The sequence below is a fragment of the Notolepis coatsorum genome (assembly GCF_963971535.1).
Source record: "Notolepis coatsorum genome assembly, chromosome: 19".
Taxonomy (NCBI): domain Eukaryota; kingdom Metazoa; phylum Chordata; class Actinopteri; order Aulopiformes; family Paralepididae; genus Notolepis; species Notolepis coatsorum.
In genome coordinates, this window is record NC_140183.1 from 92130122 (window position 1) to 92155630 (window position 25509).

The following is a 25509-nucleotide window of genomic DNA, read 5'->3' on the forward strand; positions in this document are numbered from 1 at the left end:
CGGACTTTATCTCCCGTTAACCGTTTTTCCCCAGATTTCATAATAAAACAAGATGACATGGCATTTTATCTTTCCTTTTTATGGCATTTTTAAGACCTTTGAAAGATGGATTTAAGACATTTTAAGACAAACTAAGGCAGGGGTCTCAAACTCGCGGCCCGCGGGCCATTTGCGGCCCGCGGAATGATATTGTGCGGCCCCCTACTTCACATCAAAGTTTAGTGGTAGTGCGGCCCGCGCGCACCTATTTCCTGGTGGCGCGAGTGTGATGTTTTATTTATTTTATCACTTGTAGGCTACCGTAGCGCATGGTACATAACAGCTGACAGCAACGTTAGTGACTTGCTTCAAACGTGACACAAAGTTTCTAATAATTGTTCTATTCTTGACTTGACTATTATTATTTCTAATAGTCATGTCTTTATCAAAACCTGCCGTGAAGCGAACGATTGGCGACGAGCACAGGCAATTTCAGGATAAGTGGGAGACGCTATATTTATTTATTGAGCACCGGGGCCCCCCAACGTGCCTTGTTTGCAAAGAAAAAGTTGCGGTGCCGAAAGACTATAACCTCAGGCGGCATTACATCACTCGACATGCTGAGGAGTATAACAAATACCAAGGAGATGCGAGAGAGGACCGGATCGCAAATCTTAAATCTTGTTTTACGAGGCAACAAGGTTTTTTTACACAAGCAAGCAAGGAGAGTGATGCGGCAGTCAAAGCCAGCTACGTGGTCAGTGAAATGATTGCTAAGGCGGGGAAGCCGTTCAAAGAAGGAGAGTTTATAAAAAAGTGTATGTTACAGGCTGCAGGTATAGTCTGTCCGGAAAAGAAGAGTCAGTTGGGAAACATCAGCCTTTCAGCCAACACCGTGGCAGAGCGCATTTCTGAGCTGTCAGGCGACATCTACGACCAACTGCGTGAGAAAGGCAAACATTTTTGCGCATATTCAGTCGCTCTTGATGAGAGCACAGATATAACGGACACTGCGCAGCTTGCAATGTATGTCCGCGGTGTTGACGACCGTTTTGAAGTGACAGAGGAGTTGCTCACAATGATTCCAATGCACGGGCAGACCACCGCTCAGGAAATATTCCGCCAGCTGTGTGATGCCATTGTGGATGCCGGTTTACCATGGAAGAGGTAAATGTCCAAACACCCCCCCCCCCCCCCCCCCACCGCTTCCCAATGTACATTATCCTCCCCCTCGTATGTATATATTTTCTGTAAGGATCTCTGTTTAAAGATCAAGAGAGGGAAGTGGTATTTATGTAAAGCAGCTGTGTGTGTGTGTGTGTGTGTGTGCACATGATACAGAGAGAGGGATAGAGTGTGTGTGCACATGATAAAGAGAGAGATAGAGAGAGTGTGCGTGTGTGTGTGTGCACATGATAAAGAGAGAGATAGAGAGAGAGAGTGCAGTGTGTGCTTCCACACAAAGGCCCAGGCTTCATAAAGCTGCTCCTTGAGGACAAAATTAGATAATCCTGCTTTGTACTGTACTGTATATTTGCATATCTTGTATGTCACAAATGTAACAGTATTGTATATCTGTATGTCATAAATGTCATATATATCTGTATATCTGTATGTTGTGTAGTGTATGTCATAAATGTCACAATGAATTGAAAATGGGGGACCCTGATGTAAACAAGACGAAAGTCTCTCTGGTCTGCATCCCCTTAACAATTGTGTATATTGAGCCGTACTGTATTGTATCCATTCTGCAATCTGTTAATACATTTTTCAATCAATCAGGTTTGCTGGAATAACAACCGACAGAGCGCCATCAATGACGGGGAGGAAAAATGGACTGGTGGCACTGGTTCAAAGAAAACTGGGAGAGGAGGGTGTGGAGGAGGCCATTGCTCTGCACTGCATTATCCACCAGCAGGCCCTTTGCAGCAAATGCCTGAAGTTTGACAATGTGATGTCTGTCGTTGTGAAATGCATCAACCATATTAGATCCAGGGGCTTAAAGCACCGCCAGTTTCGTGCCTTTTTGGAGGAAATAGAGTCAGCATATGAAGATGTGATCTACTTCACCGAGGTACGTTGGCTCAGCAGGGGAAATGTTTTGAAGAGGTTTTTTGAGTTGAGAGCAGAAGTGAAAGCCTTCATGGAGAAGGATGGGATGGCTGTTCCTGTGCTAAGTGATCCCAAATGGCTCATGGACTTAGCTTTTCTTGTTGACATCACACAGGAGCTGAATGTACTGAACAAGAAATTACAAGGCCCGGGGCAGCTTGTCAGTGCTGCCTATGACAACGTCAGAGCCTTCTTCACAAAACTTATGCTATGGAAAGCCCAGCTCTCTAAGACAGACCTCTGCCATTTCCCAACATGCAAGGCACTCGTGGATGTGGGCACACCATTCAGTGGTGCGTATGCTGATGCCATTGTTAAGCTACAGGAGGAATTTGATCGCCGGTTTGCAGACTTCAAGACACACAGAGCCACTTTTCAAATGTTTGCTGACCCCTTCTCCTTCGATGTGCAAGATGCCCCTCCTGTGCTTCGTATGGAGCTCATTGACATGCAGTGCAATTCTGACCTCAAAGCCAAGTTCAAGGAGGTGAGTGGACAAGTAGACAAGCTTGGACAATTTTTGAGAGAATTGCCCCCCACCTTCCCTGAGCTTTCCAGGATGTTCAAGCGGACCATGTGCCTTTTTGGGAGCACATATCTGTGTGAAAAGCTCTTCTCCACCATGAACTTTAATAAGTCAAAGTACAGGTCCAAACTGACTGATGAGCATCTTCAAGCCATACTGAGGGTCTCAATTGCTTCCTCCCTCAAGCCAAATGTGGCTCAGCTGTGTAAGAGGAAGCGCTGCCAGGTCTCTGGCACCAAGGAGTAGGCAAGAGAAGCCTATATGTTCTGAAGAACCGTTCATGTTCTGAAGAACCGTTCATGTTCCGTTCATGTTCTGAATAAAATGTTATTACTAAAGATTGGTTCAGTTGTAATTTTTTTTTTAATACTTGAAACCCTTTTTTTGTGGAATACTTTTTTGTGGAATATTTGATGCGGCCCAGCCTCACCCAGACTCTACCTCCAGCGGCCCCCAGGTAAATTGAGTTTGAGACCCCTGAACTAAGGCCTTAATTATTGATAAACTAATTTAAGACTTTAAGGATCCGCGGACACCCTGTGAAAGAGTGTTGAGAAGAAGACAATGGGGTTGAATTACTTGGGATGTACTCTGTGGGAGGTTTATTTGATCTAAAAATAAATAATAAAAGAAATAAATGAATATAATGAAGAGTCACAGGTAACTGAATTAAATGAAAAATAAAATAGGCGGTTAGTTGGCGTAGCGGAGATTGCGTTCGTCACCAACCCCAGAGCTGTGAGCTGGATTCGCCTGTTCGAATCCAGCTCACAGCTCCGGGGTTGTCACCAGCTTGGCTGGCCGTTCACACTAATACAATTGGCTGTATTAGAGGGTGGGAGAAGCTGGCGGGGTGGGTCCGGGTCGTTGTAAACAGCGACTCCTACAGTTCGGTCGGGGCGCCTGCTAAGCGCGGATAGGACCTGAGTGGGATAGTGTGATCCTCCCACACGCTACGCCCTCTCAGGGAGGATCCGCGCTGCCAGGTGAAAAGAAGCGGTTGATTGGCTGGACGTGTGTCGGAGGAAGCACGTGATAGCCTCCACTCTCCCAGATGATCTGACTGTGGGGGGTAAGTGCGCAGCGACCAGGAAGGGGACTGGGAATTGGCATACGACTAACATTGGGATGGGAGAAAATCGGAGGAAAATGGAGGAAAAAAAATAAAAAAAAAATTAAGAAAAATAATAATAATAAGGCGGCTAAGTGGCGCAGTGGGCAAGGCGCTTGCCACTAACGCAGGAGATGCTGGGTTTGAGCCCAGCTCTCGGCGTTGCTTCCGGCTTGGCTGGTCGTTCATACTAATACAATTGGCAGTATTAGGGGCTGGGAAAGCTGGTGGGTGGGGATCGGACGTTGTGGACAGCGACTCCTACAGGTCGGTTGGTGCGCCTGTACAGCAGAATCAGGAAGCAACGGGGGCAGCGTGAGCCTCCCACGCGTTACTCCTCGCCGCTGAGAGATCGCGCTGTACAGGTGAAAAGACGCGACAGCTGCCTCCTCGTGTACCGGAGGGAACACGTGATGCAAGGCTTGGTCCACATTGCAGCCGACCAGTGGGAGGCATGGTCTAACAACGTTCGAGACAGGGGAGGGTAGAATTGGATAATACAAAATTGGGATGGGAGAAAAATAGAAAAAAAAATTAAAAATTGATAAAAAAATAATAATAATAATATCTGAAAGTACTCAGTCACATAAAGACTGAGAACGTAGGTGTGCCTACCATAGGTTTGAATGTAAACTCAAATGAGCTTCTAAGGTGTCGGCACAAAGTAACATGCAAAACACAAAAAACACGACAACAGAAAAGAAGAAACGGAAAATGGAGAACGAACAACAAGGAGGAGAGGGGAGGGGGAGAGCAGAAACAACAGACAGACTGACACAGCAGTGGGGAGTAGAGAGAGTCGTCCTCCTCGTTGCCGTGGAAACCCAGGATACCTTTGACCTCCACATCAGGGGTCATGAGTGGGGGTGGGGCCACCTCCGGTAGAAGCTCCTCCCCTGGCTGCTGGCCGGTGCCACGGAGCGCGCTCAGGTCCAGCGTGTCGGGAACATCGATGCTCACGTCTGCACGGAACAAAGCATATCAGTAAATGGGATTGTTCAGACCTTAACCATCATCCATGAACTATTGCATTAGTATTTTCTCTTCTTTTTGCTGCACTATATAAGATTGCCACCCTGTAGCCGTGAGTGTCTAAACCCGGAGGATAAGCGAAGGAGACGACAAAGACGACATTTCTTTAATCAAGGTAAATTTAAGATTTATTTTTTTAGCATTCATTGATTTTTTTTCCTGGTCAGACATGACCGACAGATGAGGAGAGGATGAACGGGAGAAGAGGCGGGGAAGACATGCGACAAATGGGAGTCACCGGGAGTGGGAAGCGAACCCAGGACGACCGCGTAGGTGTGTGATGCACTAACGTGGTGCGCCACGAGGGCGGCCCAATCAAGTAGGGGTGTAACGGTACGTGTATTCGTCCCGCGGATTTACTGTACGGCCGTCACGGTGCGGTACGCGCACCCATGCGACGAATACGCCCCACAGCGCAAACACACCCACATGCAGGCACTCGCGAGGTCCGTGCGAGAACAGCGCGCGTGGCCGGGCACACCGAGTCAGACTTCAGAGCGGCAAAAGTGCACGGAGGAGAAAGGCACATTTACATTGGAACAGCTGCAGGGTCATTACAATTTTCTTTCGTTTTCTTGTGCGCCCAATAACGTTAACCAAATGAAACCAATGGAAAGAAACACACGCGCCAACAAACACATCAACATTCTCCCCCGCCGGACTCAAAGGCACAATCAAATAAAAAGAAGCAACATACTTTTCTGGACAGATCATCTGAGCTCCACTGTGTTTAAATCCAAATAATCCTCTGCCATTGTTGTAATAATCATCTGTTCTCTAGTATTCAGTCTGGTCGTGAAGTTAAATTCTCTCTGGAAGTGAAAGTGAAACTTAGCAAGGATAAGTTTAAAGGGGCACTAGGCAAGTGGATGCCTGAACACAGAATGACACCAGTATCACTAATTACCATGGCAAGCCTATAGACAATTATTATATTTAATAATAATTATCATAAATATAATGTATAAATAAAAAAATATAGTAAAAATGTAAAAAAAAAAAAAAAAAAATTATATTAATAATAATCATAAAAAAATCTGTTGTACCGAACTCGTACCAAACCGTGACCCCAATACCGAGGTACGTACCGAACCGTGGCTTCCGTGTACCGTTACACCCCTACAATCAAGGTAACTTTAGGGGGGGGCAGATCTGTCTACCTGCACAACAACAACAATACTCAATCAGTATCAGGACACACCAATGTAGCCACATCAATGACTTTGACTTTGCATCTCTCTAGACTGGATTTGGCAAAGCTTTGATTCATCAACAAGTTTGAGGACTTGAGGACTATTGGTGACGAGGTACATGGCACTTAACACTTTCAGTGCCACCAGGGGGCGCACGACTTAGTGCATGAATGCCACCATCGGCGCTAATGTTAACGTTAATATCGCCTAATCTATGTTTTAAATTATGGCTATGTGTCTAATCTGCCCGTCGCTTATCAAAAAATCATTTTCCAGTCAGTGCTGTCAAGGCAGATTGGTCTTTTATCGCTTCATTTCCGTTTGAGAGCATTTTGAAAAGCACCCGTTTTGAGGTAAAAAAAACAGCCCATTCTGGGCCATTCTGTGATAATCGTCTTTTACTGGAATATTCCAGAACGTTGATATTTGTCGGCCTATTTATGAATCGTTTTCAAATAAACGCTAGATGATCAATATTATACGTACACGCATGCCCATTCGAGGCGCGCACTGATAGCCGTTTTCATTTCCTCATGGATTTTACAGTGAAACCGCTGGAGCACACATCAGAAAAAAGCTTATATCTTCATCAAAACGAGTCTGATTATCCTAACACTGATAACACATAGATTCCTTACCTGACATCAGATGGTATCCAACTGGTATATTCCAATTCCTGATCACCATTCGAGAAAATCGATAAGTGTATAGATCTAACGTGTATACAGTAGAACTCATGCTTGCCGCGCTCAGAGTCTCCAGAATGAACTCTGGTAACCCCGGCTGCATCAGTGGACTGGAAAATGTGGACTGGAATATTTTCCCCCCCCCCATCCATTTTCATTGAGTCCATTCCAAAATCCCTGATGTCATCCATGCTGCATACGTTGGTCGAGGCCAAGAGTAAACATCTACTTACCTAGTTTCTTGGGGACCCAGTCGAGGCCAAAAGTAAACTTCTTGATCTGGATGACGAGGTGGTCGGGGAAAGAGGCAAATCGGGTGGTTCTGACAAGAGACAGATCCTGAGGTTAACATACGCTTCTTACAATTCACTCTGGAGAGAAAGATCACTTCCAGTGTGTGTATGATATGCGTGTTTCCCCCTACTTGGTAGCAGTGGTCTTGGCCTGTACAGCAGAGCTCCAGAAGTCTGTGAGGGTCTCCGGTTCGCTGAGGGCGGCCATGCACGCCGTGAAGGGGATCTGGGCGCGCACCGTAGGGGCAGGGCCTGCTGATGAGTCCGCCTCCTCGCGCCGGCGCTCCGCCTCCTGCAGCTCCTCTGTTGAAGGAGGACCGAGAAGGAAACAAAGGATGAAAGGGTTGTTTTTAACAAATGGAAATAATCCCTGTTCCAACTCCTTGTAATACAGATTTACTGACTGGTGGTGGAAGGATTCAACCAGACATTTCATGTTTTAAGAGCTGGGTCAGGATTCACTGACTAGTTTTGAGAAGCTTGACGGGTTATGCCCATTTTGGAACTCCCCGTTGACTATGAGATAGAGCTGTGCTCACTCACGGTACAAGGACGCAAAACTGACATAGATTCAACGGACATGGGGATAGGGGTGAGTAGATATTAGATAGTAACAGTGTTTTTTCTTTTTTCTTTTATTGGGGGGCTTTCTGTATTTTTCACCGACCCCAATTTAGTCGCCAATTCCCTTCCTGGTCGTTGCGCGCATTGCCCCACTGTCGGATTGGGGAGCCAGCCGTTTTTTTTTTTTTTTACTTTATTTTTTAGCGTTTATCGCTTTTCTGGTCAAGCATGACCGACAGATATAGGGGGAAACGGGATATAGATCAGGGGAAGACATTCTGGGAAATGACGGCGGGTCCGGGAATCGAACTCGAGTCCCCCAGATCCGTGACTCAGCACGGTTTTCCCCGACGCAGAAATAGCGCCGAGATATGCGGTGAGCTACTGGAGCTCCCCTCCAGCCGCTTCTTTTCACCCGAGGTTCACGCTATTTCCCCCAGATCCCCTCCCTGCTGAAGAGGCGCCCCGACCGGCCAGTAGGAGTCGCAGTTTACAACGACCAGGACACATACCACACCGGCTTCCCACCCGCTAACACTGCCAATTGTGTTAGTACTAGTAGGGACGACTGACCAAGCCAGAGGTACCGCGGCGCTGACAGCTGGATTCGATCCCAGAGTCTCTGCAGCGAGTGCTTAGTAACAGTATTTTTTAAATCTGACATTCTGCTGCTTTTCAGGCATTGTTTCCATCACAGTGAATAATTCATTCTGTATGACATTTGGTCATAGTTGCTCCCGCTTGTTTCTCACAAACTGTAGGCCTTATAGCCTAGACTTATTGCCATTTGACATGAAATTACATTAACACTTTCAGTGCCGGCCATTGACATGGGAAAGCATGGTTAAATGCCAGCACCCACTTCAATGATAGCGTTGTGAACGCATAATCTCTGTCTTAAATTATGGCTATGTGTCTAATCTGCCTGTCGCTTATCAATGACTTGTTTGCAGTCAACATTGTCGAAACGGATTTTTTTTTTTTTAAATAAATCGGTTAATTTCCGTTTTATAGCATTTTGAAAAGCCCTCGTTTAAGGAAAATATATAGATTCCGTGATAAAAGGCATTTACTGGAATATTCTGGAATACACAAACACGTTGTAATTTTTCGGCCTATTTATGAATAGTTTTAAAATAAACGCTAGATTATCGATAGTATATGTGTACTTATGCACGCTATAGAGGCAGGCTGAAATATCGATTCTCTCATTTCCTGAGAGAAACAGACACACACACACACGCATAGGGCAAACGCTTATATCCAGGGAACAAACTTAACTTTTTGACTTACCTGGTAGATTTTTAAAAGTACCAGCCGGGCAGATGTGTTATTATTACATATAATACTCTCATATGCTATTTTCAATTAATATCATATCACAAACAACATAAGGAATATTAGCATAATTTTGAGTGGACTGAAGGAATGAGTCAGCGTTAATAGTTTTAAATGCAAATAATTTATTGAAACATAGAAGTGGGGTCGACACACACACACACTGTTTCAACTCACCACCCCCGCATCATATTGTAGTCCGTCTTCAAACTTCCACTCCTCTCAAAAATTTTTATATTTGAATATCAACATTATCTGTCCATCCTCAGTTTACTATAATATACTCCTGTCCTGAGTCCTGACTAGTGACTCAGTCGTCTTTCCAAACGCACGCACACACACACACACAGGGAAGGGGAGAGTGCCCCCCCCCCCCCATTTCCTCAGTGCTGTTCACTGTGGCTCTGCCTCGTCTGATCATCAGGATTAGCTTGTTAGCTGACGTTAACGTTGTAGTGATTGGTACATAAACGTTAATTTCGGGCGATGTGGGCATAAAGGAATGGCGACGGCGCAAAGCATGTAGCTGCATTGGACTCGTGAGAAGAAAAAAAAAATCACAGACTTATTTCGCGTCTGTAGGCGCACTGCTGTGTTAACACTGCTCTGTTTATAACGCTGCTCTGTTTTCAAGAAACAACACTTGGGCGGATATCATCATATGACTCGCGGAGTTGCTAAGGGTTTTTCAAAATAAGAGTATCATATGAACCTGAACGTTGCTAGCTGCCGGAGCCCAGATATTATGACTGGAGCTGCGCTTGGGGGCGGCAATGAGACCCGCACAGGATTTTCAAAATAAGAGTATCTGTTGTGAAGGATCAGATTAAACCGAATATATATATTTATTTATATATATATATTTAATTGTATTTGTATATCGTTTGATATCCCCTGTATATTCCTTGTACAATATGCACTGAATATCCCTTTAGTCTACTAAACAGCCCATAATAGTTTCATTCTACCATTGGACGAGAACCTGGCGCTAGGTTGCCATACCCCTAGGTCCAAGTTCAATCGTGCCGCCCAACATGTCGTGGCAAGCCCCGGTTCCGCGCAGGAATATGTCGGGCGAAATACGAATGGTACTATTTGTTCATAGCGCATATATATATGGCGCAAGTAAAGTAGAACTTTCTTTTAGTCCAGTTCTTTACCCTCCAACAGAGTGACAGACGCGAAGCCTCCCCACGACGCACGTGTGGTGTAGTAAGGCCTACTTGGCCTCAGAATAGGCATTGAGATATCGTGTAGATTAATAGTTGAATAGTCATAGTTTGGCACTATACCGTCGAGTTGGACGTATTCTATTAAGCTAATAATAGTCTATTTATGTATGGTGCATCGTTCGGTTAGAGTTCTAAAGTTATCAGTACCCCCATCGTTCCTGACGTTATCTGGACGCTTAACCAGGCTGGGCAGACCCCTAGTGGTGCTTGCATCCGAGGAGCTCCGGGCCAGGGCGACTGGACCTGTATATTGGATTACTCTACCCGGACGACGGCGAGCCTTCCACGGCTTGGATTATGCTTTGGGTGCTTTGATTATTCCATGGATAAAGGCCAACACTGCGGAGTGTTGGAACTACCCCCCGGAGAGGACTCCAGGTGAGACGGCGCTCTACACCAGTGAGGTCGCCTCACGTCTCTCCGTTGTGGACCGGCAGCTACCGTCCACAGAGGGTCCAGCTGTATTCGTCTGCGGACCGAGGTTCCGTGGGCACCGTGTTCAAGACTTTGAATTCTCCCAAGAAACCGTCGGCCAGATGGGATACCGCCAGCGGCTTCTCTAACCCCCCCCTCTCCTACTGTCTTACAACCAGCGGGACCCCCCCCCCCCTTAGTGTATCCAGCTATAATCATTTAAGTACCATCGCTATAGTTTCCTAAATATCCAGGTTGTATACTTACTCCCTGCGTAACCAGAGATTGGACATTCAATGTTGATTTACCTACGAATACTCATTTGCCATACAAGTGCATATTTCAAATCATAAATGTAAACAAGTGAACGTTGTATATACCTTTTGCTATATTAAACCTTCGATTTGTACATTTGTGTGGATTCGTTTCATCAGGTGGGAAAGTGTTCATCATACTTATATCATGTACTGGATGGCCAGAAGTTAAAGTACAAGAGGTAGTGGTATTAAATACCATATCTAACAATACAGTCAGGGAATTGTACCCCTCAGTTACAGTATCGATATGAATTACACGCCAGCTGGCGGGCAGACTATTATTGTTAGACGCCAGACGGTAAATCTACACGCATTTGGCGATGGGCGCCCAGTTATTTTGTTCCCTGCTTATATCTCTGTGAAAATAGCTCTGATTATCCTAAGACTGGTAAAATAAATTCCTTACCTGAGATTAGGGCTGGGCGATATAACGATAAATATCGCGATATATTTTAATAATCGATATTGAATATCGAAATTTTAAAAAAAATCGAAAAATCTTTTTTTTTTGACCTGCAACAGGGCAGTTTTAAAACCAGAGAGTGGACAGACTTGTCTTTCTTGCCTGCAACTTAAAGTAATGGCTTTGCTTGTCCAAATGACAATACTGACCAAATTGAGATTTTTTTTTCTCTTGTCCATTTATTTTGTTTGCTTTCTAATTTAAAATACAGTTTGAAACCGTCTGTACACAGTAGGCTATGTGTGCTAGCAGAACTAGACTCCAGTCACGATGCACATGTGCGGTGGTTTGTCCACCAAAAAAGCGCCAAAATATCGAAAATAAACTAGCAGAGCCAGAACTGTTCAACTCCCCTGGAGCCACAGCCAGCAGAGAAGCCGGTTTACTTTCGCTTTTAAACCAGCTGCAGCCTGAGAACTGGAGTGTGAGGGGATGTAACACTAAAGATGGCGGCAATGACAAAGAATTGCTGCAAAATAAACATACATCTGTCGTAAAAAAAAAAAAAAATAATAATAATAATACTTATAACAATTCGATAATTATCGATATCGAGAAATATGATAACATTATCATATCGTTATCGCGATATGATTTTTTTCCATATGGCCCAGCCCTACCTGAGATCATCCAAAAAGATTATTCCAATTCCTGATCGCCATTTCAAATATCGATCATGCTTATTGATTACAGTGTTGGGTACTGTAAATACATAATCCACGCGTTTTCCGGGCCGGCGAGCACAATGAATTCTTCAGTTAGCTTGAGGGAAAAGTAAAATGAGGAAACTGGCCAACCCCCCCTTCGTCAGTGTAAAGTAATGGGGTGCAGTTACACAGGGAGAGACGATAGGGGGCGGTACCTTCCCAATTGAGCTCAGAGTCTGCAACACTAACCTGAAATATAAATTCAAATCGCCAATAAAAAAAATGACAAGCAAACGCTATATAGCGTCGGGGCACTCAAAGGTCGGCATGAACTAACGACAAAACGCGTCCGTGGCACTCAATGTGTTAATGTAGCCCTGTCCTAAATTATATTCTATTGTATTTTTTAATCAAATTTTGTTTATATATTCCATTTAATTTTACTTTTTAATGTTGATGCACCAAAAGACCAAGACAAATTGTATGTGCAAACTTACTTGACAATAAAGACATCTGATTCCAATTAAAAAAGGAGAAGAAAAGCCAGTTTTTACTGCGATAGCTGCAGTGTTTTTTTGTCTGGGAAAATACAAGCTACTTTAAAAGGCATGTTGTCAGATGAGCCGCTAGTCATTTTAATAATGAGTCTCCAGAGTCTGCTCCATATCCTCCTAAAGACTCAAGACTGGTGGGCGGGTTTACAGAGTAATTGTGTAGCGTGGGTGTAGCATGTAACTCTCTGAGTGCCATGATCATAGTGTAGCCTCTCTCTGAGTGCCATGATCATAGTGTAGCCTCTCTCAGAGTGACATGATCATAGTGTAGCCTCTCTCTGAGTGCCATGATCATAGTGTAGCATCTCTCTGAGTGCCATGATCATAGTGTAGCATCTCTCTGAGTGACATGATCATAGTGTAGCATCTCTCTGAGTGCCATGATCATAGTGTAGCATCTCTCTGAGTGCCATGATCATAGTGTAGCCTCTCTCAGAGTGACATGATCATAGTGTAGCATCTCTCTGAGTGCATGATCATAGTGTAGCATCTCTCTGAGTGCCATGATCATAGTGTAGCATCTCTCTGAGTGACATGATCATAGTGTAGCCTCTCTCTGAGTGCCATGATCATAGTGTAGCATCTCTCTTGAGTGACATGATCATAGTGTAGCCTCTCTCAGAGTGACATGATCATAGTGTAGCATCTCTCTGAGTGCCATGATCATAGTGTAGCCTCTCTCTGAGTGCCATGATCATAGTGTAGCCTCTCTCAGAGTGACATGATCATAGTGTAGCATCTCTCTGAGTGCATGATCATAGTGTAGCATCTCTCTGAGTGCCATGATCATAGTGTAGCATCTCTCTGAGTGACATGATCATAGTGTAGCCTCTCTCTGAGTGCCATGATCATAGTGTAGCCTCTCTCTGAGTGCCATGATCATAGTGTAGCATCTCTCTGAGTGCCATGATCATAGTGTAGCATCTCTCAGAGTGCCATGATCATAGTGTAGCATCTCTCTGAGTGCCATGATCATAGTGTAGCATCTCTCTGAGTGACATGATCATAGTGTAGCATCTCTCTGAGTGCCATGATCATAGTGTAGCATCTCTCTGAGTGACATGATCATAGTGTAGCATCTCTCTGAGTGACATGATCATAGTGTAGCCTCTCTCTGAGTGACATGATCATAGTGTAGCATCTCTCTGAGTGCCATGATCATAGTGTAGCATCTCTCTGAGTGACATGATCATAGTGTAGCATCTCTCTGAGTGCCATGATCATAGTGTAGCCTCTCTCTGAGTGACATGATCATAGTGTAGCCTCTCTCTGAGTGACATGATCATAGTGTAGCATCTCTCTGAGTGACATGATCATAGTGTAGCATCTCTCTGAGTGACATGATCATAGTGTAGCCTCTCTCTGAGTGCCATGATCATAGTGTAGCATCTCTCCGAGTGCCATGATCATAGTGTAGCATCTCTCAGAGTGACATGATCATTGTGTAGCATCTCTCTGCCATGATCATTGTGTAGCGTGGGTGTAGCATCTCTCTGCCATGATCATTGTGTAGCGTGGGTGTAGCATCTCTCTGCCATGATCATTGTGTAGCGTGGGTGTAGCATCTCTCTGCCATGATCATTGTGTAGCGTGGGTGTAGCATCTCTCTGCCATGATCATTGTGTAGCGTGGGTGTAGCATCTCTCTGCCATGATCATTGTGTAGCGTGGGTGTAGCATCTCTCTGCCATGATCATTGTGTAGCGTGGGTGTAGCATCTCTCTGCCATGATCATTGTGTAGCGTGGGTGTAGCATCTCTCTGCCATGATCATTGTGTAGCGTGGGTGTAGCATCCCTCTGCCATGATCATTGTGTAGCGTGGGTGTAGCATCTCTCTGCCATGATCATTGTGTAGCGTGGGTGTAGCATCTCTCTGCCATGATCATTGTGTAGCGTGGGTGTAGCATCTCTCTGCCATGATCATTGTGTAGCGTGGGTGTAACATCTCTCTGCCATGATCATTGTGTAGCGTGGGTGTAGCATCTCTCTGCCATGATCATTGTGTAGCGTGGGTGTAGCATCTCTCTGCCATGATCATTGTGTAGCGTGGGTGTAGCATCCCTCTGCCATGATCATTGTGTAGCGTGGGTGTAGCATCCCTCTGCCATGATCATTGTGTAGCGTGGGTGTAGCATCTGTGGTATAATATATTGTCCTCATGTAAATATATCCCCCTCCCCTGTATCCCCTTACCTATGCCCCCCCCCCCTCTCTGTGGAATAAGATATCCCCCTCCCCTGTATCCCCTTACCTGTGCCCCCCCCCCCCTCTCTGTGGAATCACCCCCCTCCCCTGTGTCCCCAAACCTGTACCCCCTCCCCCCCATCTGACCTATCAAATGGGACACACCCCCTTTGTTGAACTATAAAGGGCTCTTCCCGACCACAATCAAGGTCTTACCTGGGTAATTTCAGCTGATCACCTGGGGCGAGAGCCTCAGCCATTCTCTCTATGTATTCTATCTGTTTGGTTAATAAACCTTGTTATTATCCAAGCCTCGGTTGACTGAGACATTCTTCATCAGGATATCCACAAATATCCCACAATTGGCGTCTACGAACTTGTGACGGACTTTTTGCGTCCTCCCGGCGTGCTGTATTGTTTTCAGCTATACAGAGAAAAGTGAGTATAATAGGATGGTCGACCAAAAATGTATGGAAGGAATTAAAACTTTCCCGCTTTTCTCTGTGCCAGGTGAATATTACAGAATGTTGTCAAATATTGAGATCATGGCTGAGTGAGAATAATGTGCATTAATATATCTGATCTGTATTGAGAATCGTACCGGGGAAACGCGTGTACCTGGGTCCTTATCTGGACAGATGTTCTGAAAGGATGGGTTGTCTGTGCTATTCCCGGATTTGGCTGTTGCCAAACCGAAAGTTAGGGCACAAAATAATCGGTTGTTGGTTTGCTAACCCAAGTCTAGCTGATGCAGGCTAAAATATAGGCAACAAGGCAAGAAGCGTGGGCTTATTATGATGTGATATCCATGGAAAACGCTACTCTATTGGAACCTATTAATTACCAGAGTAGCGTCATAATATTCATTGTTTCAACCTCAAACTAAACCCACAATATCTTCCATTCCTGAAAACGATGTATTTGGATTGAATTCCAATTGATTATACAGATAGCGGGAAGATGACCTGTCTCGGGAGTACGTGAATGTACATTTAACGAGTCGCAGGTCGAAGGGACCGTGAGTGTGATTAAAAGGTATATATAATCTAATATATCGCTGGTAAATTTCGAAGTCAGGTTCGGTCGTTATGACTTTAATAACGATGTGTAGTTAAATCAAGGGATAAATGCCTTGTCGCAACAGATGTTGGCCGACTAAACGTACAGCGATCCAATACAGTCAGATATACACACACGTTAACTTATATGTATTAATGTTTGTTTGTCTGTTTAAAGTCTCGTTTGTACGTGCACAGTATGCCGACTGATATCGCGCCGAGCATTGAGAGACGAGTTAACATTATGGGAATAACATTGGGGTACAACTCGCGCGACATGTAACGTCCGGTTGGAAATTATAGTTTTATCGTTTCTATTTGTTTACGTTTCACTATGCACAAGTGACGTTCATTCGGTTACAAAACGCTGGTTTTAGGTAAATTCCAGGCTATTGAGAGCTCGCGGAACTAGTACTGCAGGATTGCAAAGCGTTATTTCCGAGGCGAATGGGAACGCACGAACGTCGCTTGGAGCGATGACGTCACGCTATGCGCGCCGTGGAGTTATGGTTTTGTTGTGAGCCTATCCATAGGCGAACGTAAAGTTTAATATGCCCGAGGGCGAGGGTATATGAAATCCACGTGTAGCATATGTTTTATTTGTATATGTATGTGCGCGCTGCTATTGGAAAGTGTTGAGTTGCTGTGGCGAGATGCAGAAGAGTGTAGAGATGCGGGTTGCTGACGACACGTAACGGATCCAACGTCAACAAAACAGCTTTCCCCGGTGAGTATAAAAATCATAAATATAGATGCTTTGATTGATTGATTGAAAACTTTATTAACAGATTGCAGAATGGGTACAATACAGCACAGCTCAACACACAATTGTTAAGGGGATGCAGACCAGAGAGAGACTTTAGTCTTGTTTACATCAGGGTCCCCCATTTTTCAATACCAGATTTGTTTACATCAGGGTCCCCCATTTTCAATACCAGATTTGCAAATTCAGTACTTTTTGTGATACAAAAGGAGTCAAGAAAAGGGAGTCATTTGACGTAGAAACTGTTCATATACACAACTATCATCTCAGTTACAGCAAATTACAACTATCTCAGATCACTTGAGTGTTTATGTTGCTTTAATTTACACATTATAAGTCACATAAAGCTAATTACAATGTCTGTTTCAGAATTATAATACATCTGTGGGCGTACCTTGTAGTCCACATAAACAGCGTTAGATTAGGCTTTATAAGCTTTCAATGTTGAAAACTTGGAACACAAACAACATAGATTATGTTTAAAAGTAAGATGTTTAGGTTATATTCACTTGAGTTAATGTGTTTATCTAAAGAACCAATGAAAGATAACTAGCCCTTTCCATTGTAAGACATTTTTAAACATGATTCAAAATGTGTGGGTCCACATTCATATGAGTACATATGCGATATGATTGATAAATGATAACACTATCATTACATCCAAGAACGGGATGGATGAGATCTAGCTAATGTTTGTTGAGCACACAGACAGTCAAACCCAGGTCTTAGAAAAGAGTGGAAAATTAACATGTGTTTGTATTTACAGATCTGGCTCTGAGGCGAGATGCAAAACAGTGAATGACTACACCCAAATTGTATCACAAAAGACAGAAAATCCAACAATTTGCATGTCAACCGAGAGACAGTGCAGAGCTGAGAGACAATCGATTGACCATTTGGAACAAATCTGCATCCAAATACCCACATGTAAATTTCTTCAGAGTGGGCACTTGGGAGACAAAACAATGCAAATGCCTAGAGAGGACTCTGACCACACCTAGAGACGACGATAGCAGACACCATTGGATGGGCACTTGAAACCCACAGGGTATGCCTACACTCTGACCACAGACTTGGTGGACCAACAGAGAACCACTTAGTTAAACATGAAATCAGACACAAATGATGATGTTGCAGTCATGAAAGTCTACCTAATTCCCATACTAACAATAACTAACCAGTTGTTTTCATCATCTCTTTTCAAGAGGCACACGAATTAGAGATATGAATTCTGAATAAAACCAAACAGATACTTCTGAATAAAACCAAACAAAGTAGAAGTGCCTGAGATGAAAGATCAATGATGAAAACAATTTAACATACTATCCCCCTCCTTCTATTCTCTGCTTAACCACTAACTCCTTGCAAATTTCAAGTACTTTCCACGACTGCAAAATTATCAACCACCAAAATTGAAACACAATTATCTAAATGTACAAGGTATACACGTACATTGATCATTTAGCTGACACTGTATGACAGGACATCAAAAAGAGCACAACTCTATCAGCTGAGTAACAATGTTCATCAAAGTGTTGAGTGCCACAGTGTAGGTTAGTTTTATTAGTGTTGAGTGCTACAGTGTAGATTAGTTTATTAGGACAAATGCATGCTACCTAGATTTTATGTTTTTTCCCCATGCTATGCTATGATGAGCCACACTGAGATGTGAAGAACAACCGAGAAGTCATGGCGAGGTAAGTATCTTGAAGAAGCACACCATCGTACGCGGCCTGAGGTAAGATCAACTTCAATTTAAGACCATCAGAATATGAAGACAAGGAGCTATTTTATCTGATTCAAGACTTTGGCCATTCATTTACAAATTTTATTTAAAGCCTAATGCTGTAAGATCTAGTTAGACACAAGATCTGATAAAATTGTAGTGAATGTGACCTTCTTGACGTAAGGAATCACTGCTAATGCAATTGGTTTGCATTTCCTATTGTCAATTAAGTGATTTTATTTACAATTAATTGAATTAATCCCAAAATGATTTTCCACTTTAGCAGAAAGGCGTTGAATCATTTATGTGAGGAGTTTTCTAAGGCAGTGTTTATCACCCTCAGATCACGAATTGGTGAGAGGACAGGACGAGTGAGACGACGCGTGACCTGAACCAAGGAGCTGCGGACACAACCAGAGGCGACGACAACAACCGTGGGAGAACCATCCAACCCAACCCACAGACATCCCCAAGAAAGTGGAGCAGGGGACCACGAAGGAGACTGACCAAGGAGACACTGACGAAGAGGAGATCAACCTTTTGACGGCCTCCACCCCGGCACTGCAGACCACGACAGACCAAGATCAAGACGGAGTCTAACGTGGCTCTGTTGGACCACGGCGGGGAGCTGATCGTGGAGTCGGACAGCGGGATGGTGATCCACGAGACCCACGGCCTGGAGTGCAGCGAGTGCGGCGAGATCTTTGGCAGCATCGCCGACCTCCACCAGCACTTTGAGATCCACAAGGACATCAACCCGTACATCTGTGTCCACTGTGGCGAGAGCTTCGCCGTGGAGGCCAGCCTCAAGCAGCACATGAAAATCCACACGAAAGAAAAGGCGTACGCCCCCACCGGGGTCGAGATGGTCGGCAAGGGCGTCATCGACGCCTTCAACCTCAAGTCTCACCAGATGCCGGAGAAGCCCCATCAGTGCTCCGAGTGTAGCAAGAGCTTCGCGGCGGCCATCTCTCTCAGAGAACACATGAAGATGTACTCGGATGACAAGCCGTACAAGTGCACCCAGTGTAGGAAGAGCTTTGTACGCAGGAGGCATCTGAAGAAGCACCAGAAGCTCCACACACGCGAGAAGCCGTACACCTGTGGCCAGTGCAGTAAAGGCTTCACCACATCCTCCAGCCCCAAGCAACACCAGAAGACCCACGCCGTGGGGGTAGTAGGGGACAAGCCCCATCGATGCACACAGTGTGCGAAGTGCTTTGCAACCGCGGCTAACTTGAAGGAGCACCAGAGGGGGGTCCACTCGGGAGAGAAGCCGTACAAATGCAACATGTGCCGGAAGAGTTTCGTTCGCAAGCGCCACCTGAAGAAGCAAACCCATCACCTGCAAACGGGAACTGAAGTCCCCGACCATCAAGGTGGATTCCCATGACAAGATTGTCATCCGTGTGAGAGAGAGCGTCCTACTGACTAGCCACTACACCGGCGGGCCCTCGCCCTCCATCATGTGGTACCGCAATGACGAGAAGAGGACAGCGAAACCAGCACAACACATTCAAAAACGGCCGCCCCCTCGCCCCTCTAGTACCGCGATGACGAGGAACGGGGGGGACCAACCACCACGTTCAAGAACGCCCTGACCACCATGTCTCTAGGCCTGATAGGGGCCAAGCGTGAGCACAGTGGCAGACATGTGATGGTGGTGGAGAACAACATAGGCTGCAGGAAAAGACCACTATAGTTGACTGCTACCGGTGACCCTTGACAAGGTACACAGGGAGCGGACGGCGACCTCCTGTAGGCCCCCTCTGAATGAACGACGACCAGTGAATGTTCCCGACTGCATCGTCAAGAAGAGACATCATCAGAGACCTGTAGACCAAGAGACTTCTGAACACACATTGTCCACATTGTTATGTATGTATTTAATTTTTACTGTGTTACTGTTTGGCCCTGCCACACAACAGACCGAGAACAGATGATCAACACGACACAGCAACTGTCAGATTCACAAACAAGAACTGTTTCACAGAGTTCATATGTATCTGGAAAATTATGGACTAAGAATATGATGAAATACAATCAGTAAGATTGCATTAACCAATTTTATAATAGCAATGAGAAATGATCAGAGAGTCACATTGCAAAATGCTATTGTTAAACAGGGCAGAACCAGTTGGGTTGTTCCAAGACACCAAGTTTGGTTACTGTATTACATCACATTTGAATTCCTTAGGTTACAAAATTGTATTGTCAGACAAGAAAGAATCAGTTGTTTTATTCTTTCATAGAAGAGGACATGTAACGTTGTTTTGCACCTGTATGGTGAACCATTGATAGTATATGCACTAGAATTACATACAGAAGCGATGCATAAGACGTTTTATCTCCTCATTTATAGAGAAGAAATGGAGAAAATTGCCTGATTCTAAGTAAAGACCAACAAAACTGAGGCAATCACAGATGAAAGTGACACTCAAACTCAGGTTAAATACAACTGGATCCTAAGTAATTTAATCATGTTAGTTTTATTAACCACCAGGTTAACGGTTGTTAAAATGTTTTTGTACACATTAGCCTTATGTGCAAATCCTATTCCTAATAATTATGCACACGATTTTGTTTTTCACCCTGTGCACTCTGACCACACAGAGACAGTGCTCACATGTATGTAATAGTTGTATTACTATGCCTGTATGCACAACCATCACATTAGCTCCCCTGAATCACGACATGAACGACTGAAGGTATGCCAAGATATTTGCACAGCTATAGCTTCTAATGATTATGTTAATTGTTGTTTGATATCAGAGTTGAGGACCACTCATTGATATAGATATTTTGAGCGATTAATAAAAGAAAATGGTGATATCTATTCCCACATCTCTGATATCAAAATAACACAGACCGCAGTCCAGTCGATCATGTCATGAATCAAGTATGTAAATAATACTATTTTAAACTATTAGGCCAACCAACAGAACACATTGGCCAACATTTTCATTATTTTAATTATTTTCTATTTTCTGATAACCGATGGATTACATCGGTCCCCACTTTTACCTGTTCCAAACAATCCTGGCATATTATACATTAATCTCACCCACATTATAAGAAAGAAAAGTGAGTATTGTGGTATAATATATTGTCCTCATGTAAATATATCCCCCTCCCCTGTATCCCCTTACCTATGCCCCCCCCCCTCTCTGTGGAATAAGATATCCCCCTCCCCTGTATCCCCTTACCTGTGCCCCCCCCCCCCTCTCTGTGGAATCACCCCCCTCCCCTGTGTCCCCAAACCTGTACCCCCTCCCCCCCATCTGACCTATCAAATGGGACCACACCCCCTCCTGTTAACTATATAGATCTCCTCTTGAGATCTATCTGGGTCTTTTACCTGGGTCACTTCAGCTGACTACCTGGGGAGAGCCCCTCAGCCATTCTCTCTATGTAATCTATCTGTTTGGTTAATAAACCCTTGTTATTATCCAATCCTCGGTTGACTGAGCACATTCTTCATCAGGATATCCACAAATATCCCACACATCCCTCTGCCATGATCATTGTGTAGCGTGGGTGTAACATCTCTCTGCCATGATCATTGTGTAGCGTGGGTGTAGTAGCCATTCTTGTCAAGGAAAGGACTTGATGCATCATACAATCTTGCATTTACTGTGAATCACAATACACCCGATTACAGTCTTACTTTCTTGCCTCAAATATCTTTGGCCACGACGAGCAGAGAAAGTGACAGCCTTCATGGTAGATAAGTCCCCACCCTCCTCACCTGTATTGGTGGCCTGGTCCATGGGCACAGGCAGCTGGAGGATGTAATCCACCCTCTGCGTATACTTGGCTTTCTGTGACTGTTGACACATGATCCTCTCCTCCACCAGAAACCGGAAGGCTTCGGACGGGTTGGGCCCCGAACGACAGTTCCTCTGTGTGGGAGAGAGACCACAGGATGAGGGAGGAGGAAAGCACTTTTTTTTTTGCAAAGAATAGAATAGATAGAAATACTTTGTTCATCCAGAGGGAAGTTTGGCACTACAAATCGCTCACAGTAAACTTTTTTTTTTATCCACTTTTTCGCCTCCTGTTTGTGTTTTTTCTCCCATCCCAATTTAGTCGTTATGCCAATTCCCCCCTCCCCTTCCTGGTCGTTGCTCGGATGTGCCCCCCACTGGTCGGTCTAGGGAGCCCTGAAGTCTATCAGATGATTCCTCCGAGACATAGGAGACAGCCAGCAGCATCTTTTCACCTGCCAGCGCGGACTCTCATTGGTGAGGTGTAATGTGTGGGAGGTCACACTACCCTCACCATCTCCCTCCCTCGCTGTGCAGGCGCCCTGACCGACCTGTAGGAGTCGCTGTTTACAACGACCAGATTACCACCCACCGGCTTCCCTCCCGCTCACTCTGCCAATTGTGTCAGTATGACGGCCGGCCAAGCCGGAGGCAACGCTGACAGCCGGATTCGATACCAGTGTCTCTCGTGTTGGTGACGAGCGCTTAGTCCGCTGCGCCACCCAGCCGCCCTCTCACAGTAAACATTTAGGTAGACAAAAACAAAAGTCACGAATAAGAATAAAAATAAGACTAAGAATAGAATAAATAAAATACGGTCCGGGATATACATTTCCTATGTTATGTATATACATTCGAATATAAAATATACAGAAATATACAGTAAGTGTACAGTAAAAGTGTAAAGTGACAGAATAAACATTAACTTTACCTCCACCATGTTAATGAAGTGCAATAAAAACTCCTGAGCGTCCTGCTGCCGATTGGTGGAGAACTCCGTGTGGCCCCGCCCAACAAGTGCTTTGAACATGCGCGGCGCTATGCCAACTTGGTCTCCCTGGAAACAGAGTAATTGACCAATCTCAGGCCCTGCCCTATTTTCTTGATCCTCCAATCACAACTGTTGCTTCCCTCGTTTGTCAGAGGAAAGCAACAGTTATGATTGGAGGATAAAGAAAAGAGGACAGGCTTCGAGAGTTCCATTGGGATCTGTCAACACTGAAGGCTAATATTAGGTATACAAAGAAGCAACTGTAAAATGCTGTAAAATGCCCTCCTACCCTGGGTTCAGATGTACTGCCTTCATCTCCAGGGTCTGGTGGAGCTGGTTTGGAATACTCTCCAGACAACAGACCGTAGCCCAGCTTCGCTCTGTGTGGTAAACACAATCACAAATCACAATAATGGAATGCAATTTTTATTTATTTAGAAACTGTATAGAGCCAATTGTTGCAGACTGAATTTCTACGTCAGATACTCAAAATGTAAGATTCCAACTAAGATTGCACTTTCATGTTTCTAGTGGGAGTACTACTAGTGAAGTGCACAGTAACAAGAGAGCTCCCTCAGGAATGTGGCACTGAAATTAAGTGGGCTCTCTTGTACGCAACAACTCCAGAGAATGTGCCATTTTGAGTTAGATAGCGAGGACAGCGAGACAACATGGTGAAATGATGCATGAAAGATGCCAGAGGGACTGTGTGTGATGTGTATAGACCGTCGCCTGCTCTGCAACCTTGTACCACTTTCTGAAAAGACATGGAAAGGACAAAGTGTGTGTGTAATATATATATATATGAGAGAGAGTGTGCGTGGGATGTGTATTTGTATTATGCAGTACAAATTGTTGCTGTATGAGAGGAGATTTTCCATTTCCACCCCTTCATCCAATCTAATGCTTGCCTTGGATTTTCTGCTTCGTCACCGCTTGCCTACACATGAGCACCCTCTACTGGTGAAGCGGCTAGTTACACATGAGCAGACAGCACCCTCTACTGGTGAAGCGGCTAGTTAGGGAACAGGCCCAGGTCTTAGTTCTATCACGTAATCACTGGGATGTCTCCAGAAGACACTCACACTTGGGTCTTGAAGTCCTGGGTGGGGTCGCTTGGGGCTTCATCAAAGATCTTGTCAATGGTGGACACGTACCTAGCCGGTAGGGACGGAAAGCTTCAGAACAAGTGTCTTTGCATTCAGCATCGTACTCTCATCAATACATCTCTACCACTGTTTAAACAACTTGTTTTACAGTTTAAATATATATTAGAGCTGGGCCGTTAACGGCGGACTGTTATCGCGCGATAAAATAATTGACACCGTTAATCTATTCTCAAAGTTGGGTCTCCTCTCCTCTCCGTCTGCACGAGAAGCGAGCCACACACACACTCACACAAAATACACATACGGGTACTTAAGGGAGGGGCCTGTCCGTGGCTCCGTGTTGAAGCGTGCAGGACATAGACCGAGCTCTGCGCTCATCATGGCGGAGAGAACAAAGCGAAAGTCTGGGTACACTTTACGAAAGTCACAAGTGGAATAAAACATTTGCAAGTAAGGGTGGCAATACAAGCAATTTGTCAAAACATCTGTCGTCAAAACATAACATTAGTCTGCAGAAATGCGCTGTTTTCCATCTCCATCCACTGCAGGTAAGCCAAGATATGGAGTTAGCTAGGCTAATAACGAATTATTACGAATAGGCTAATAAATAAAATATAATTGCTTAGCTAATTGTTTAGCTACAAATATATTTGAAAGATGACAACTTTTTATAGATCGTCATTAGTCAGGCTGAGGCTGCAGCCACCATGTCCCAGCCCACCCCTCCTCCCTCTACCACCACCAGTCCCAGCCAAGCACAAAGTCCCTTCACCCTAGCAGCTAGGAAGGATGACAGAGGATAGGGGGAACGAGTGTCACAGGGCTGTGACCCAGTTTGTTGTCAAAGGCCTGCACCCCTTCTCTACAGTGGAGTCCAAGGGCTTTAGGTAACAACTAATCATTCAGTGTATATAGTTTTTTTTTTATCTTACATTTGTTGTTTATTATAAAAAGTCTATAATTCAGACATTTAAAACATTGTTGCTGCTATTGCTGAAGAAATAATATTTATTCATTATATTTATTTATAATTTATTTATAAAGTTATATAAAAGAACATTGTTGCTGCTGTTGAGGAAATAATATTTATTTATAAAGTTATACATAATAAAGCAATGTATAAGGAAATTATGTTCACAAGGTACAGGGATGAAGAAGGGACTTGATATTCACAGGTGTTTACATTTTAATTTTGTTTCTATTTTATTTTATACATATATAGTTTTTGTTTTTTGTTTTGCATATATATATATATATATTTTTTTTTTCTTTTCTTTTCTTTTTTATGTTTAAAATAGTACACTCATTTGAGTAGTGGAAAAGGGGTAGGATTAAATAAGTGTATACTTCTTCCTACTCCTTTTCGAACATGCAGATTGAGTTGTTTTTTTCTTTTTTGTTATTGTTTGTTGTATTCATTGCATGTTCGAAATAAAGACTTCAAATCAAA

At 44.2% G+C, this 25509-nt stretch overlaps 1 protein-coding gene across 2 annotated transcripts in view; it reads right to left on the reverse strand.

Annotated features, from left to right (window-relative positions):
• Positions 1-25509, reverse strand: part of usp5 (ubiquitin specific peptidase 5 (isopeptidase T)) — a 57856-nt gene that overhangs the window by 15977 nt on the left and 16370 nt on the right. Inside the window, exons 9-15 of one of the 2 annotated variants that reach the window (XM_084336033.1) lie at positions 24036-24107; positions 23240-23330; positions 22891-23016; positions 21941-22094; positions 7064-7235; positions 6873-6961; positions 4562-4690 (exon numbers count right to left, since the gene is read on the reverse strand). In XM_084336033.1, coding sequence (XP_084192159.1) covers positions 4562-4690; positions 6873-6961; positions 7064-7235; positions 21941-22094; positions 22891-23016; positions 23240-23330; positions 24036-24107 — 833 coding nt within the window. Of the gene's footprint in view, positions 1-4504; positions 4691-6872; positions 6962-7063; positions 7236-21940; positions 22095-22890; positions 23017-23239; positions 23331-24035; positions 24108-25509 lie in introns of both variants that reach the window. The other variant, XM_084336032.1, reaches the window with a different exon arrangement.